At 42.4% G+C, this 18,301-nt stretch overlaps 1 protein-coding gene across 1 annotated transcript in view; it reads right to left on the bottom strand.

Annotated features, from left to right (window-relative positions):
• Nucleotides 1-18,301, bottom strand: part of LOC138671647 (uncharacterized) — a 108,820-nt gene that overhangs the window by 34,023 nt on the left and 56,496 nt on the right. The window contains exon 6 of the mRNA XM_069759818.1: nt 320-536. Within this exon, the coding sequence (XP_069615919.1) occupies nt 320-536 (217 nt within the window). The remainder of the gene's footprint in view (nt 1-319; nt 537-18,301) is intronic.

The following is an 18,301-nucleotide window of genomic DNA, read 5'->3' as shown; positions in this document are numbered from 1 at the left end:
TGGGAAAACGTAAAAGCGTCTCTTTTTTTGACAGATGTCTATTTTTGCCTTAGCAAGGGACTATGCCCTACAATATCTGGCAAGGAGCTTGATCAGCTTTACCTAAATTACTATGTTTGGGTTTTTAAGGTTTCAAGGAATTGATTTCCTATCTGAAGAGCATGATCAGACTCTCTATATAAACTATAATAATTTCTTAGTGTCACGCTTATGCAAGTAAAAACTCACCTTTGTGCAGCTTCACCATTGACAACGCTGGAATTACTCTGACAGTATGTGCTGAAATGAATACCATAAAATCTGATTATAGGAAGCTTACTTTATATTTCCTTCTCTGAAATTCTTTTCGGACCTTAGAAGTTTATCCATCCACATATACCGTCTGAGAGCTCTTGGAAGAAGGTGTCCATTAAGCCTATCGCATACTGAAGTCATGGTACTTGAGTCTAATGAAATGATTGCACAGATTGAATTACCCAGCACTTCAGCCCCAGAACAGCAGAAAGGTGGAGGTTTTATCTGAATCCCAGGAATTCCTATGGGAGAAACGATCATATCAAATACATCAAATAAATTGAAGGCTACTAGCTCAGCAATACAGCTTATATATTGTTATCCAATAAATCAATATCCCTACATGTAAAATATAGAAAAATTCAATATCTATGGAAGCTTTAATATGCCCTACACTACTGCTGTAGAGAATAATTCCCATAAATGAAAGTTTTACTAGAGCCAAACTGAATGTCTTGACTTTTTTTTCCTTTCTTATTATTATATTAGCAACATCCCAATATTCAATCTCTAACAAAATGAGACACATGTTCAATCATATCCATTGCACCATCATGGAGAGCATCACAGTGATTAAGAACATCTCTTTCTGTTGAATTTAGCCTAATATAGAAGTTCCAAGAAGGCCTCTTTGATGATAGCTGGAAAACTTGTTAGCGGCAATTTGGGCAGACGATTTGCAAGTTAGTTGCTCCGATGACAGAATGCCCATGTGGTTAGGCAACAGTAGTCTATTACATAAAATCACAAATTGAGGTTACAAAGAACCCTTTATGGGTCACATAGAAAGTGTAAATGTTGTCATGGTCCACTATGGTGTTCAGAATCAGAAACAAAGTTGTCAGGAAGGCAATGTCAGAACATGGTCTAAATGGAGATCACACCATGGTCAAACGTTAATTCCTATGTTGAACCTTGCCTTTGGTCTTCCCTTTTGATAGACATTGACTCTCTCTGGATACAGCACTTCATTGTTTGTTAACTGCAAACTCTGTGGGTACTTGCTGTCTTCTTATTGAAAATAATGTACTATATACAATGGGGAAAATAAGCATTTGATCCCTTGCTGATTTTGTAAGTTTGCCCACTGACAAATACATGGGCAGTCTATAATTTTAAGGGTAGGTTAATTTTAACATTGAGAGATAGAATATCAAAAAGAAAATACAAAAAAATCACATTGTATAAATTATATAAATTTATTTGCATTTTGCAGTGAGAAATAAGTATTTAATACCTCTGGCAAACAAGACTTAATACTTGGTGGCAAAACCCTTGTTGGCAAGCATAGCAGTCAGACATTTTTTGTAGTTGATGATGAGGTTTGCGCACATGTCAGGAGGAATTATGTTTATTATCCCTAGGAATAATGACTTTTATAAGTTTCCCGTCATACCTCTATTGAGACCGGGGGTACATTTTCTCCGACTTAACCACCTTGCAGCCGTCCATCATCCCCTGCCTTGCCTCAAGGGAGCCACCTCCTCTCTTTGTCGTGATGTCACGGGCGTCTTCGTGTAGCGGAGGCCCCAGATCCTGCCCTGCAGTGTGTGATGATGTATTCACACTGCGAGGCTGGGAATCTGGCACCTGCACAGTGGAGCCGGTCACCGTGCTCCATTGAAGATAGTGCCAATGTCTTGCAAGATTTATGAAGATAAACAGTGACGTTATGACAAAGAGAAGGCGGCGCCCGGAGGAGCGAGGGGGATGATGGACGGCTGCGAGGCGGTTGAGTCGGGGGGGGGGAGAAAACATACCTCCCTGACTCAATAGAGGTATGGCGGGAAATTTATAAAAGTGATTATTTCAGCGTTCTTAGGGATAATAAACATAAGAGCCACCTTCACAGAAGGCAGCCTTTGTGCTGCTGAAGGTGGCTCTTTTACTTTAATAGGCCCTGGAGGGGTGACAGGTTCCCTTTAATACTAGAAGTTAAAAAAAAATGAAGCAAAAGTGTTCCAAAAAGTAGTAAAAGCTAAAAAGAAAATGTATATAAACTACTAAAGACAATCCATGGTGCGCGCCGCATTTTAATCGATATGGATATACACTGCAAATTTCAATTATATGTCCTCTACATGCATCTGAAATGCTTTATGGCGCTCCTTAAATTGATTAAGACCTAAAAGAATCACATAATGTATACTCCTGCATCCACTGTCAATGTCCATTATCTCGCTGCAATCAATAGTCTTACGTAAGCATGTCCACAATAACAACCAATGACATATGTAACATCATGCTCAGCCAAAGAGCCATTTTTAGATCTACTAAATGAACTGTGTGACATGCTAAAGCTCGCCTGCAGAGAGGAAGGATTTACAGATTAGATTTGAAAGGATATATACTAAAACTGGGTCACTAGGAGATGCTAATTTTAAACATCTTCGTACTTATCACTTTCCTGTACCAGCCAGGCCAGTGTGCGCAGCCTTTGTTAAAAAGTGCAGTTACCGTATTCAATCTACGGTATTTATGCAATTGTTTTTGGTAAACTTTTATTCTGCAGTAAAAACACAATCTGAACAATTGTAAAACTATTCCCATTTCCTGATTCTGTCCAAATATACTTAAGAAAAAAAAAAACTAAAGGTTGATGCTACATTTTATTCCCCCCCTTTCCCCAGCCTTCTAATTACATATACATTCATGATGCAAATCTGAATGCTGTGCTGCATATGATCTTCAGCGGAGGTTCCAACAGTGGTGTGAACATAGCCGTAGGGGTGTATAAATAATGTGGAGACTGTGACATTTATTTTTGTGTAATAAGAAAATAGAAGGGTAGAAGTGTGTGTTATTCAATCTGTCTCTGAAAAATCTTCACCTACAGTTAGATCCAGAAATATTTGGACAGTGACCCAAGTTGTGGCATTCTAGCCATTTACCAAGACACTATTACATATGGGTTTAAAGTATAGACTCTCTGCTTTAAATTGGATTTATTCACATCCTAACTGGAGTAAGGGTTTAGTAATTACAGCTTTTCGATATGTAGCTCCATCTTTTTAAAAGGGACCAAAAGTAATTGGACAATTACGGTATATCAAAAAGTCTTTAATGAGGTGCATGGGCTATTCCTTTTCTAATCCATCATCAATTAAGCAGGTAGGAAAAGGTCTGGAGTCTGGAATTGATTACAGGTGTAGCATATGCATTTGAAAGATGTTGCTGAGAACCACATTGAAAGAAAACAGACCATCATTAGGTTGAAAAAAAGAAGGAAAGAGATAACAGAAATATTAGGCTACTTTCACACTAGCGTCGGATTCGGCCCGTCGCATTGCGTCGGGCCGAGATTCTGACGCTAGCGTTTGTTGTGCCGCACAACAGGTGCAGCGGATGCATTTCTCCGGCGCATCCGCTGCCCCATTGTAAGGTGTGGGGAGGTGGGGGCGGAGTTCCGGCAGCGCATGCGCGGTCGGAAAAAGCGGTCCGTCGACTGCAAAAAAACATTACATTTAACGTTTTTTGCTCCCGGCAGTCCACCACAACATGGCGCAACCGTCGCAAGACGGTTGCAATGTGTGTCGATACGTCGCAATGCGTCGGTAATGTAACTCTATGGGGCAAAAACGCATCCTGCAAATAACTTTGCAGGATGCGTTTTTTCCCCTAAACGACGCATTGAGACGTATTAAAAAAACGCCAGTGTGAAAGTAGCCGAAGTGAGTCAGTGTTTCAGTATCTAAGTCTACCATAAAGAGAAGATTTCATGGGAGCAAATACAAAGAGTTTACTACAAGTTGCAAACCATTAACCAGTCTTGTAAATAGACAGCCCAGATCAGAATTTGGCAAAAAATCTTAAAAAATCCAGTCCAGTTCTGGAGAAGCATTCTTTGGACAGATGAAACTAAGATCAACCTGTACCAGAATGATGGGAAAAATAAAGTATGGAGGAGGCTTAGAATGGCTCATGATCCAAAGCACACATCATCTGTAAAACATGGCGGGGACAATGTGATGGCATGGGCATGCGTGGCTTCCAATGGCACCAGGCTACTAGTTTTTGATGATGTGACTGAAGACAGAAGCAGCCGGATGAATTCTGAAGTGTACAGGGCTTTACTTTCTGCTCAGATTCAACCAAATGCAGCAAGGTTGATTGGACAGCACTTCATAGTACAGAGGGACAATGACGCAAAACATACTGCAAAAGCAACCCAGACATGTTTCAAGGCAAAGAAGGGAATATTCTGCAATGGACGAATCAATCACCAGATCTCAACCCCATTGAGCACTCATCGCATCTGCTTAAGACATCATTTAAGGCCGAAAGACCCACAAATAAGCAACAACTGAAGTTAGTTGCAGTATAGGCCTGGCAAAGCTTCACAAAGGAGGAAACCCAGCGTTTGGAAACCTCCATGGCTTCCAGACTTCAGGCAGTCATTGCCTGCAAAGGATTCTCTACAAAGTTTTAAAAATAAACATTTTATTTGTGGTTAAATTAAATTGTACAATTACTTTTGAGCCCCTGAAATGAGGAGACTTTGTAGGAAAATGGTTGCAATTCCCAAACATTTCACAGGATATTTTTTGTTCAACCGTTTAATTAAACCTGAAAGTCTACACTTCAATTGAATCTCAGTTTCATGTTAAATCCAAAATGGTGGCATGCAGAGCCCAAATTATGAAGATTCAGTCACTGTCCAAATATTTCTGGACCTAAATGTATTTATACATGTGGATTGGTGATATCTAAAGAGCGACGCTGCAGCGCCAAACAGCTGGTCAGCCGGCATGATACAGGAAGCCGTGTACCCTCTGCAGGTTTTTCGGCAAACGCTATGGCTTGCCAAATCAGAGTGAACCTGAGCAAATTCGCTCATCTCTAGTGATATAATCTATGAATTATTTGAATCCAAGAAGCCAGCCACATTAAAAGTGATCAAGACCCGTGGAATCGCGGCAGCGCGAAACGGCCGTCGTCTTGTGGAATCACGTTTTTTCCCCAATTCGTCCTGCCTTTTGACTACATGTCATAATAAAGAAGTGGATTTTAGCGGATGGTGAGTGCTTGCATTTTCTATAAGACTGTTGCACTTTATGTTTTGATTTTTTCATTGTGAGCACCCGATATCTGCATGGGCATTCACGCATCATGGGCAGCACGGTGGCGCAGTGGTTAGCACTACAGCCTTGCAGCGCTGGGGTCCTGGGTTCTAATCCCACCCAGGACAACATCTGCAAAGAGTTTGTATGTTCTCTCCGTGTTTGCGTGGGTTTCCTCCGGGCACTCCGGTTTCCTCCCACATTCCAAAGACATACTGATAGGAATTCTAGATTGTGAGCCCAATCGGGGACAGTGATGATAATGTGTGCAAAGTGTAAAGCGCTGCGGAATATGTTAGCGCTATATAAAAATAAAGATTATTATTATTATTATTATTATTATTATCATGAGGACATAGAAAGAGTGTGTGCAGGGGACAATAACCAGCTGTTGGTGCAGCTTCTTGCTCTCTTTTTTTCAGTTACATTAAAAGTAGATTCACACAAGCATATTTTTGGTCCGACGCAAGAAAGAAACAAACAACGGTAGGTCCAATTTTTTGTTCAATGGGGCAGTGCAGATGAGGGAATTTGCGTGAAAAAATAAAACGCAGAATGCACTGGTTTCCTTTCGTATATGGGGTGATTGGCTCATTCAAGTTTGTGGGTGCGCAGAAAAAAAACAAATCCCATATGGATCAATCGTAAGCGATCCGTTTTTTTTACAGATACATTGCAGTTCTGTAACATAGGAAACTGTTGTCTTGTAAATGATTAATAGCTGCTGCAAAAAAAATAGATTGCACTCAGATGACAAGTGAGAAAAAAAATCATCATCAAGTTTTTTGGATGATACTCTGACGATTTCATATACGCTTGTGTAAACCCGGCCTAATATGGATATTAATGCGCACTGAGATTTGGTGGTGCAGAATCTACCAATGGCAACAGTGAACTGCCAGGACACACACATATGTTATAGTAGGGTGACTACTTGAGATCACCAGCTAATGCGATCTTCAACTTCAGTTGTCTATAGCACAAAGCTGAAATACAGGATTATTATAACCGTGACATTACTGACACAAGTTCAGAAGACCATAGTGAGATATCTTCTTTTAGTGCTGTTCACTAAGGTAAATAAGCGCGCTCCTTCGTAACTATGGAAGTGAGATAATAAACCCTCACAAATAAGGAAAGAACAAGGGAATATTAATAAACCCTTGTCCCTGGTGGGAGCAGACGTGTGCGATTAAGGAACTATTTTCAAAAACTGTATTACCGTATATACTCGAGTATAAGCCAAGATATTCAGCCCACTTTTTGGGGCTGAAAGTCCCCCTCTCGGCTTATACTCGAGTCATACCCAGGGGTCGGCAGGGAAGGTGGAGCGGGGGCTGTCTAATTACACTCACCTACTCCTGGTGCGGTCCCTGCAGGTCCCTGGCTTCCCCGGTGCCGGCAGCTTCTTCCTGTACTGAGCGGTCACATGGTACCGCTCATTACAGTAATGAATATGCGGCTCCACCTCCGATAGAGGTGGAGCCACATATTCATTACTGTAATGAGCGATAACGGTGACCGCTCAGTACAGGATGAAGCTGCGGCGTCAGGGAAGCAGGGACTGCACAGCGCCAGGAGCAGGTAAGTATGACGGGGAGGGGAGCACTGCGCGATATTCACCTGCTCCCCGTTCCGGGCGCCGCTCTGTCTTCAGCAGTGGCGCTTAGGTCAGAGGGCGCGGTGACGTGGTTAGTGCATGCCCTCTGCTTGAACGTCAGTGCAGAAGACGCTGAAGATGGAGTGGCGCCCAAACAAGGAGCGGTGACTATTGAAAGTGCCGGGGAGATGATGCGACGGAGAGGTGAGTATGTGATTTTTTTTTTTTATCGCAGCAACAGCAAATGGGGCAAGTGTCTGTATGGAGGATCTATGGGGCCATAACGTTTGTGCAGCACTATAAGGGGCCATAACGTTTGTGCAGCACTATATGGGGCCATAACGTTTGTGCAGCACTCTATGGGGCCATAACGTTTGTGCAGCACTCTATGGGGCAAGTGTTTGTATGGAGCATCTATGGGGCCATAACGTTTGTGCAGCACTATATGAGGGCCATAACGTTTGTGCAGCACTATATGGGGCAATTGTCTCTATGGAGCATCTTATAGGGAATAGCAACCAAAATCCCATGTACATATTTAGAGACCAGGGTAGCAGAGAATATCTGAAAATAAAAAATCAGCTCCAAACAGTATCAGATAACAACAGGAGGGCAAAAAGAGCCAACTGATTATATCTAAAAGATATCATATCATTTTATTATATCATAGAAAAGGTAAAATGTCACAACAATATATAGAACACCAAAAACAATGCAGACTGTTATGAACCCCACCCACACCTATCCCCACCCCACATATACACTTCAATCCCTGAAAAAATAAATAAATAAAGGTCCAAAGACCGTAACTCAGGGAAAAGACAGTGCGTCCAAACATGGACATCAGGGAAGCAGCATGCATGAACCAGATGATCGGGAATAAAGTTACAGGTGTGTGCACCTGCTCGACTCAGTGTGTGCTTGCATGGCTGAGTTTTCAGTTCAAACAACAGTACTGTAAATCAAAAAAAGGGGAGGGTCGAAATGGTACACTGAGAATTTTTTCTCTCGCCTAAACGTGCACCAAGCACCCATATTTGTACAAGGATTAAAGTTCATATTCTGGATAATGAAAGCTAAGAAACTCAGCAGCATGTTGAGCACTGAGCAAACACAGTGGCAGTGTACCTTTTGTGTACTACAGTGAAAACAAACTCTCGTATTCTTCATCTGTCTGGTCTTTGTTGTAGGGTGGCAAGATGAAAGCCTCTTTGAACGAAGAAAAATAACCAGTCATGTTTTACGAAAACCTAAAGCAACTCTGCCAAAAGCATCTGGGAAGATGTGTTATGCTCTGATGAGACAAAGGTTGAAGTTTTTGACCATATTTCCAAAAGGTATGTTTAGTGCAAATCCAACAATGTGCATTATCAAAAGAGCACCATACCCACAGCGAACCATGGTAGAGGTAGCATTATGATTTTTGGGGTTCTTTTGGCAGCTAGAACTGGGGCTTTAGTCAAAATACAGGGAATTATCAACAGCTCCAAAGATCAGTCATTTTGTAAGAAAATCTCACCTTTCAGCACAACAAAGACACACAAAAAAAGTATATCTTGTAGTAAAGTGACACCATTTTAAAAACTGCACCCCTCAAACTACTCAAACCATATTACAAAATTGTATTAAAAGTTCAGGCACTTTAGAGAAATTAAAGTAATGTGGAAGAAAAAAATGAAAATGCTATTTATTCCCACAAAAAATATTGCTTTAGCCCCACAAAGTTTGCATTTTTACAAAGGGTAACAGGAGAAAATATTTTCCAACATTTGTGGTGCAGTTTCTCCTGAGTAAGCCAATACCTCATATTTGGTGGAAAACTACTGTTTGGGTGCTTGGCAGGGCCCGGAAAGGAAGGAGCACCATTTGACTTTTGGAATGCAAAATTCGATGGAATCGATAGAGAACACCATATCCTGTTTGCAGAGCTCCTGATGATGTGCCTAAATAGTGGAAACATCTCACAAGTGACCCCGTTTGGTAAACTAAATGTCTCAAGGAATTTATTTAGAGGTGTTAAGAGCATCTTGAACCCACAGGGGTTTCACAAAATTTCATAATGTTCAACTATGAAAATAAGCATTTTTCCCGCATAAATGTTGCTTCAGCCCCAAATTTTAAAGGGACCCTGTCACCTGAATTTGGAGGGAACAATCTTCAGCCATGGAAGCGGGGTTTTGGGGTTTTTGATTCACCCTTTCCTTACCCGCTGGCTGCATGCTGGCTGCAATATTGGATTGAAGTTCATTCTCTGTCCTCCATAGTACATGCCTGCACAGTCTGCAATCTTGCCTTGTGCAGGCGTGTACTACGGAGGACAGAGAATGAACTTGAATCCAATATTGCAGCCAGCGGGTAAGGAAAGGGTGAATCAAAAACCCAAAAACCCCGCCTCCATGGCTGAAGATTGTTCCCTCCAAATTCAGGTGACAGTGTCCCTTTAAATTTTCACAAGAGTAACAGAGGAAAATGGACCATAGAACTTGTTGTGCAATTTCTCTTGAGAACACAGATACACCATATATGTTACAAAACTACTGTTTGGGCACATGGCAGGGCTTTGAAAGGAAGGAGTGTTAATTGAATTCTGGAGTGCAGTTTTGACTGGAATAGATTGCGGATGTCGTGTCACATTTGAAGAGCCCCTAACATGAAAAAAACAGCAGAAACCGGCACAAATGACCACATTTTGGAGACTACACTTATTGAGGAATTAAACTAGGGGTGTAGTAAGCATTTTTAACCCTCAGGTGATTCACAGAACTGTATAACATTGAGTCAATGAAAAACTACCATTTTTTCCAGTAAAATGTTGCTTTGGCAAGTTTTTAATTTTCAAAAGAGATATTAGGAGAAAATTAATGGCACAATTTGATGTTGTTGAGTATGCAGATAACCCATATGTGATCAAAGTTCAGTAGGGAAGAAGCGCCATATTGGAGTTGAGATTTTGCTAGAATGGTTCGAGGGTTCCATGTCACACTGGCAGAGCCCAGAGGTGCCAGAACAGTAGAACCCCCATACGTGACCCCATTTTAGAAACTACACAACTCAATTAATTCATCTAAGTGATCATATTGACACTACAATTGTGTCACAGAATTGTATACCATTGGGCAGTGAAGAAAAAATAATTACATTTTTACCACAAAAAATTTGTTTTAGCCCCAGATTTGACATTTTCACATTGAGAAATGGGTACATGTAAAAACCATATGACTGTACTGTACAGTACTGATAAGCCACAAGGCAAAACTCAAGAGGGAAGGAGCGCTATTTGACTCTTGGAGCACAGACTTTCCTAGAATAGTTTGTGGACTGAATGCCCCTAAGTATCAGAAGAGCAGAATCACCCCTTAAGTGACCCCATTTTGAAAATTAGATCCTTCTACAGGTGTAGTGATGATTTAGACTCCATGGGTGTTTTCCAGTGTTTGGATTTAGGAGAGCAAAATTTCCTGGATTTCTTTAGGATGGTGAGGAGCCATAGCGCTTTTCCAGTGCCTTTGTGTTACCAATAACGTGGAAACCTCTATATCACTAAACCCTTAAATTTATGTTTTCCAATGACAGATAACGGACCTGAATGGGAACTTGATTTTTTGTGGATTGAGTTGAAAGTTTTATGGGGAACATTTTACACGACATTTTGAATCACATTTATCCTGCGTTCTCCGAATTACGTGATTCAGATGAAACACTCAACGGATCCATTCACCATAATGAGGCAGCAGCATTACTCTGGACTCTGTCTGGCCTCTGTTCAGCGGTGTCCTTCTTTTAGAAGTGCACAAAACTGTTTTTATGCATGCTTAACCCCTTCGCCACCTTGGGATTTTTGCACTTTCGTTTTTCGCTCCCCTTCTTGCTAGAGCGATAACTTTTTTATTCTTCGGTCAAAATGGCTGTGTGAGGGCTTGTTTTTTGAGGGACAAGTTTTACTGATCTTTATATCTATCTATTCTATGTGTATACACTGTATGTATTCTATCTATTCTATTGGGTCATGCTGTGATTTCACTGTACGCGGATGGCTGAATTTCTGGCTTTTCAAAGACAAGGGTGTGTAAAAATTGGATAGCACTCACATGGTCTGAGTGCCTTGCGATTTTTTTTATCACAACCATTGACACATCGGCGAGCCTCGTCCGAAATACGTGGCAAATAGCAGCATGCAGCAATTTATTTCTCAGTCCGATTTCAGCTGAGAAAAAAGATAGCAGATGAGCTGTAACTAACAGATTAATATTAGTCAGAGTGCAATCTGACTTTTTATTGGATTGCGCTTGTCTGTTTTCTTGCAGATGAGTCTGAGTCCTTATATAGAAATACATGCTGTCATGCTCATGTCAGGAGGGTGGACAGCCAGTCTGAGGATTGCAATACGATCCTTGAGCAAGTAATACATCCGTCTGACTGCACCCTAACGGAAAAATCTAGCGCTCAAAAAGTTAGACTTACAAGAGGAGAGACTGAAGTTGTTAAATACACATAATGATTTACTATTTAATTACGATTTAATTGTTCTTCACATGACTGATGGGTTCATGCCTAATTATCTTACATGCATCCAAAAAAGATGGTTCTTCTTGATGCAGTCAGTTCACTTGATGGTCTTCATTTACTCCTTTCTCTCTATCATCTACCCCCTTCATATCCTGCTTTTTAACCCCTTCTGATTTACCAGTCTTGGTTTATTTACAGTATTTCATGGCAAACTGATGTCAAGTCAGGGCGAGAGATTACATAACCACTGTGAGCTCTTTTCTCTAACCCACATGAGAGTGAATTTAGTTTCTTTCCACATGCTAATATTATCATGTTGAAGGTCTTCAATGCAGTTGCACTTTTGAACCAGTATTCAAAAATTGTAACTCCTGTAATTAGGGATTTGCATATCAATCCTGTGCTGCTGATGCTAATTTAACGGCAAATAAACTCTGTGATGTTTGCTACTTTCATTGTCTGTGCAAAACATGTGCAGAGGAGAAGCGCCCTGTTAGTCCTCAATCAGACAACCATTTTTTTCTCTCCCAAGTGAAAAATAACTGACAAAACAGTGATGAAAATCTGATCCAGCACACTGATAAAAATCGGTCTGAGTGCCAGTTTTTATTATCAGAGCTCCATCAGTATTTCTTGTACGCGAAAAAAAAAAAAATGATGGGAGGTGTATCAAGCTTCACCTTGCAAACAGTATACAAGTAGGATGCAAACAATGTGGTGTCCAAGTTATTCACAGACCCTTAGGCCATGTTCACACTATGCGTTTTTTACTGCGGAACCACGGCGATTTTGCCGCTGCGGGTCCGCAGCTGTTTTCCATGCAGGGTACAGTACAATGTTACCCTATGGAAAACAGAAACCGCAGTGCACATGATGCGGAAAAACCCGAAAAAAACCGCGCTGAATTGCTGCGGAAAAAAAGAAGGACCATGTCACTTCTTTGTGCAGAATCGCAGCGATTCTGCACCCATAGAAATGCATTGATCCGCTTACTTCCCGCATGGGGCTGTGCCCACCATGCGGGAAGTAATGCGGATAATGTGCGGGTTATACCCGGGGTGGAGGAGAGGAGACTCTCCTCCAGGCCCCGGGAACCATATTTGTATTAAAAAAAAAAGAATTAAAATAAAAAATCATGATATACTCACCTCTGAAGTCTCAGCGCTGCACGCGGCCATCCGGTCTCAGGTTTGCTATGCGACCAGGACCTTCGGTGACGTCGCGGTCACTGGTCCTGGTCGCATAGCATCTTTGGAACCGGACCGCCGCCTGCAGCGCCGAGGAGATCGGGACGTCAGAGGGTGAGTATACCATGATTTTATTATTTTTAACACTACTATTGATGCTGCATATTGCTGCATATGCAGCATCAATAGTAGGGGTAAAATCCCGCAGCGGAACCCGCAGGACAAACCGCGATAAATCTGCAGGGATAACCGCAGCGGGTTTGCCCTGCAGATTTATCAAATCCGCTGCGGGAGAACCCGCAGGATAAAAAGGAACGTTTGAATGTGGCCTTAGACTTGAGGAGCTTGATCTATGAGTTGGATTAAAAAAAACAAACAAAAAAAAAGTCTCCTTTTTTTCTTGTGTGAACAGTCTTTCCGCAAAAAAACATGGACATGTAAACAGCTTCATAGACTTATAGACTTTAATGGCTACATGAAAAGCAAGGACAGAAAAACAGAAAAGGACATGTGAAAAACAGATGTCTGAATGATACCTATAAGTCATTACCTCTCCATTCAGCAATGCCACTAGAGCAATGCCGCAGCTCTAGTCTACTACTACCCCATCTGCTAATAGGCATCTATAAGAGTAATCTTAGTATCAGATTGTCTCAACTCTGTTGTCGGGTGCCCCAGGACCAAAGGCCTCTCCCTTATCCCTAACGCTAAGGTCGCACTAGCTCACCCTTTTCCCCGGATTACTTCTGATGGTGAAGATGCTGAGGCCACGTACTTTGCCTCAGCTCCAGAATCTGCCCTCAGTCTGTAACCTTCCCCCACCCAGTGAAGAGGGAAGTTGTACTGTACCGTAATACACCAACCAGACTAACAAGGTAATACAAACAGGGATGAAGGAAAATACCAAACATACACACACAAATAACAGAGGGATGCATCGAGGAGTGGAGGATGGGGTTAAACCAAAGTATGAGAAGAAAAAGAATTATCACACACTCAAAACCAAGCAACAGTCACAGATAAATCCACCAAACCAACAACTTCTAGCCATGCAGCTTTGACAATGACTGCTAGCCAGGGCCCCGATGATATAGGTGATGGGAGTGGCTAACAGTGAACAGCTGAGCCTTAATGCAAAAAAGCATCCAGGAGCTCTCAACTGAGCAGATTAACCCCTGTACTGCTAACATAAACCTTAACCATATAATAATAATAATAATAATAATAATAATAATAATAATAATAATATGAGGGTGAAGTGCTTCTGATCAGTGCAGAAATCAGACACTGGGGTCTTCTGGCTCTTCTCTGTCGTGGTAAACCCGTGACACAGATGAATTTAAAGTAAAGAGAACTTTTCAGAAATTTACTATTATAGTCGGGTTTGACAATGGGTATTTGGCCCAAGAGTATTTTGTGCTGACAGAGCTGTCACAGACATAGACACTGTATATACATATAAGTGGCGAGTGCTGTCGCTTCCCTCGCACTAGGTAGCTCCGAGTCCTAGCACTGCCTGCTGTTTACTCCTAACAGTCAGGAGTCAGTGCTGCCGCATCCCTTGCACTAGGTAGGTCTAAGTCCTGCCAATGCCTGCTGCCTACCCCTACCCGTCAGGAGTCAGTGCTCCCTAATTCTTTGCTGAAGAGGTGGACAATGCTGCTTACTCCTTGCACTAGACATACTCCTGTCGCACTGCCACTAATCTCTATCAGTGAGGAACAGTGTTATGATCTGGTGATTAAGGAGTGACATGCGTCTAGCTCTGAGCAGGTGGCAACTATACTGACCGCAGTCCCTAAGCTCAACACTTAACATTGGTAAAGCTCCAGGACCAGATGGACTCAGCTCACGTGTCCTTAAAGTTTGTGCAGACCAGCTGTGTACTGTCTTTACACGCCTATTTAATGGAAGTATACAAACACAGAGGGTACCTGTGCTATGGAAAACTTCCTGTCTGGTGCCGGTACCCAAGACTTCTTCTCCTGCAACCCTAAATGACTATCGTCCTGTAGCCTTAACATCTCACGCTATGAAGGCCTTGGAAAGATTAGTGCTTGCTCACTTAAGACCAAGGGTCAATGCTTTTATCGATCCCCTTCAGTTTGCCTACCGACATAGATTGGGGGTGGATGATGCTATTCTTTCTCTGTTACATAGGGTACATTCATTTCTGGAGATTGACGGAACCACGATGCGAGCGATGTTCTTCGATTTCTCGAGTGCATTTAACTCCCTGCAGCCACTTTTACTACACAAAAAGATGACTGATATGAAGGTTGAGGAGGGGATGAGAAATTGGATAACTGACTACCTATCAGATCGGCCACAGTTTGTACAGATGGGAGCAGTGGTGTCAAGCAGATTATTGAGCAGTGTAGGTGCCCCACAGGGAACGGTGCTTGCACCCTTTCTATTCACACTGTATACTTCAGACTTTCAGTATAAATCTGAACTTTGCCACCTTCAAAAATTTTCGGATGACTCCGTGGTTGTGGGATGCATTAGGGGGGATCAGGGGGATGAGAAATACAGAAGTGTGGTGTCGAATTTCGTGGATTGGTGCAATGGTAACTATCTGCAACTAAATGTTAAGAAAACTAAGGAGTTGGTGGCCAACTATAGCAGGATTAAGTTGAAATGCTTACCGATCACTATTGCTGGTCAGGAGGTCGAGCAGGTGGAGAGTTACAAATATTTGGGGGTCCATTTGGATAGCAAACTGGACTGGAGATGCCACTCAGAGTTTGTCTACAAGAAGGGGATGAGCAGATTGTATTTCCTAAGGAAACTGAGGTCTTTTAATGTGTGCAGCAAAATGTTAGAAATGTTCTACCAATCTGTAGTGGCAAGTGCCATCTTTTTTGCAATCACGTGCTGGGGTAGTAGTGTGCGGGCCTCTGATGCTAATAAGCTGAATAAGATTATCAAGAAGGCAAGTTCTGCTGTGGGCTGTAATCTGGACTCTTTTGGGGAGGTAGTGGAGAGAAGAACTCTGAAAAAGTGTATGGCAATTATGAACAATAATGCACATCCATTATATGAGCTATTCATGAGACAGAAGAGCAGCTTCAGTAACCGGCTAATACTTCTGAGGTGTAAGAAGGAAAAATATAGGAAATCGTTTGTGCCAACTGCCATGGGAATGTACAATAATAACATTAGGGTTAAACCACCAAGGTGATAGTCTACTTATTTCTCTACATTTCAGTTCACTCGTTGTGTATGTCCTATTCTAATGTATAATGTTCTTCTGTCAACAAACTGTCATGTCAACTATGTAATTCCTTTATGATTTTTATGATTTAAGTTGTGCTGCTGTGATACCATAATTTCCCACGGGATCAATAAAGTGTATCGTATCGTATCGTAACACAACACTAGAAGCAGCCGTGGAATGCTCCTAACTGCCTAGGCATCTCGTCACAGCCTAAGAGCTAACTACCCCTAAAGATAGAAGCAAGAAAACTATCTTGCCTCAGAGAAAATCCCCAAAGGATAGATTAGCCCCCCACAAATAATGACTGTGAGAGGAGAAGGAAATGACATACGTAGTATGAAACAAGATTTAGCACAGGAGGCCACTTCTAGCTAGATAGAAAATAGCACAGGACAGAACGCTGTGCGGTCAGTAAAAAAAACTAGAAAACGTCCACCGCAGAGAAATGCAAAAATCTCCACACCTGACTAAAGGTGTGGAGGGCAAACTCTGCTGCCCAGAGCTTCCAGCTTAGCTGAATAGATCCATACTGAAAAGCTGGACAAATGAACAAAAACAAAGAAAGTGCTGAACAACAAGTCCACAACAAGAGAACCGCAAAAGGAGAAGCAAGGACTTAGCTTTGATGAACTGGTCAGAGTGTCAGGAATGTCCTAAGAGCAATGACTCCAGACAGGAACAATTGACAACTGGCATTGAATGAGGGAAAAGGCCAGACTAATATAGCCGAGCCAGAAAAACGATCAGTGAAAACAGCTGCTGAAGCTAAATCCAAGAAGCAGCCATACCACTAAAAACCACAGGAGGGAGCCAAAGAGCAGAACTCACAAAAATGCCACTAACAACCACCGGAGGGAGCCCAAGAGCGGAATTCACAACAGTACCCCCCCCCCTTAAGAGGGGTCACCGAACCCTCACCAGAGCCCCAAGGCCGATCAGGATGAGCCAAATGAAAAGCACGAACCAAATCGGCGGCATGAACATCGGAGGCAACAACCCAAGAATTATCCTCCTGGCCATAACCCTTCCACTTGACAAGATACTGAAGCTTCCGCCTCGAAAAACGAGAATCCAAAATTTTCTAAACCACATATTCCAACTCCACCTCAACCAACACCGGGGCAGGAGGATCAACAGATGGAACAACGGGCACCACATATCTCCGCAACAAAGATCTATGGAAAACATTGTGGATGGCAAAAGAGGCTGGAAGGGCCAAACGAAAAGACACAGGATTGATAATCTCAGAAATCTTATAAGGACCAATAAACTGAGGCTTGAACTTAGGGGAAGAAACCTTCATAGGAACATGACGAGAGGACAACCAAACCAAATCCCCCACACGAAGCCGAGGACCAACACACCGACGGCGGTTAGCAAAAGGCTGAGCCTTTTCCTGGGACAACGTCAAATTGTCTACCACATGAGTCCAAATCTGCTGTAACCTGTCCATCACAGAATCAACACCAGGACAATCAGAAGGCTCAACCTGCCCTGAAGAAAAACGAGGATGGAAACCAAAATTACAAAAGAAAGGCGAAACCAAAGTAGCCGAACTGGCCCGATTATTAAGGGCAAACTCGGCCAACGGCAAGAAAGTCACCCAATCATCCTGATCAGCAGACACAAAGCATCTCAAATAGGTTTCCAAGGTCTGATTAGTTCGCTCAGTTTGGCCATTGGTCTGAGGATGGAACTCCGAAGAAAAAGACAAATCAATACTCATCCTAGCACAAAAGGCCCGCCAAAACCTGGAAACAAACTGGGAACCTCTGTCAGACACAATATTCTCCGGAATGCCATGCAAACGAACCACATGCTGAAAAAACAATGGCACCAAATCAGAGGAGGAAGGCAATTTAGGCAAAGGTACCAAATGGACCATTTTAGAGAACCGGTCACAAACCACCCAGATAACAGACATCCTCTGGGACATAGGAAGATCCAAAATAAAATCCATGGAAATATGCGTCCAAGGCCTCTCCGGGACGGACAAAGGCAAAAGCAACCCACTAGCGTGGGAACAGCAAGGCTTGGCTCGGGCGCAAGTCCCACAGGACTGCACAAAAGCACGGATATCGCGCGACAAGGAAGGCCACCAAAAGGACCTAGCAACCAAATCTCTGGTACCAAAAATCCCAGGATGACCAGCCAACACTGAACAATGAACCTCAGAAATCACCTTACTCGTCCATCTATCAGGAACAAACAGCTTCCCCACAGGACAGTGGTCAGGCCTACCAGACTGAAATTCCTGAAACACACGCCGCAAATCAGGGGAGATGGCAGAAAGAATCACCCCTTCCTTAAGAATACCAACCGGCTCAAGGACTCCAGGAGAATCCAGCAAAAAACTCCTAGAGAGGGCATCCGCTTTAACATTCTTAGATCCTGGAAGATACGAGACCACAAAATCAAAACGGGAGAAAAACAG

Source organism: Ranitomeya imitator, chromosome 3 (assembly GCF_032444005.1).
Source record: "Ranitomeya imitator isolate aRanImi1 chromosome 3, aRanImi1.pri, whole genome shotgun sequence".
In the NCBI taxonomy this organism is placed as follows: Eukaryota; Metazoa; Chordata; class Amphibia; order Anura; family Dendrobatidae; genus Ranitomeya; species Ranitomeya imitator.
This window is presented reverse-complemented; position numbering and strand designations above follow the sequence as displayed.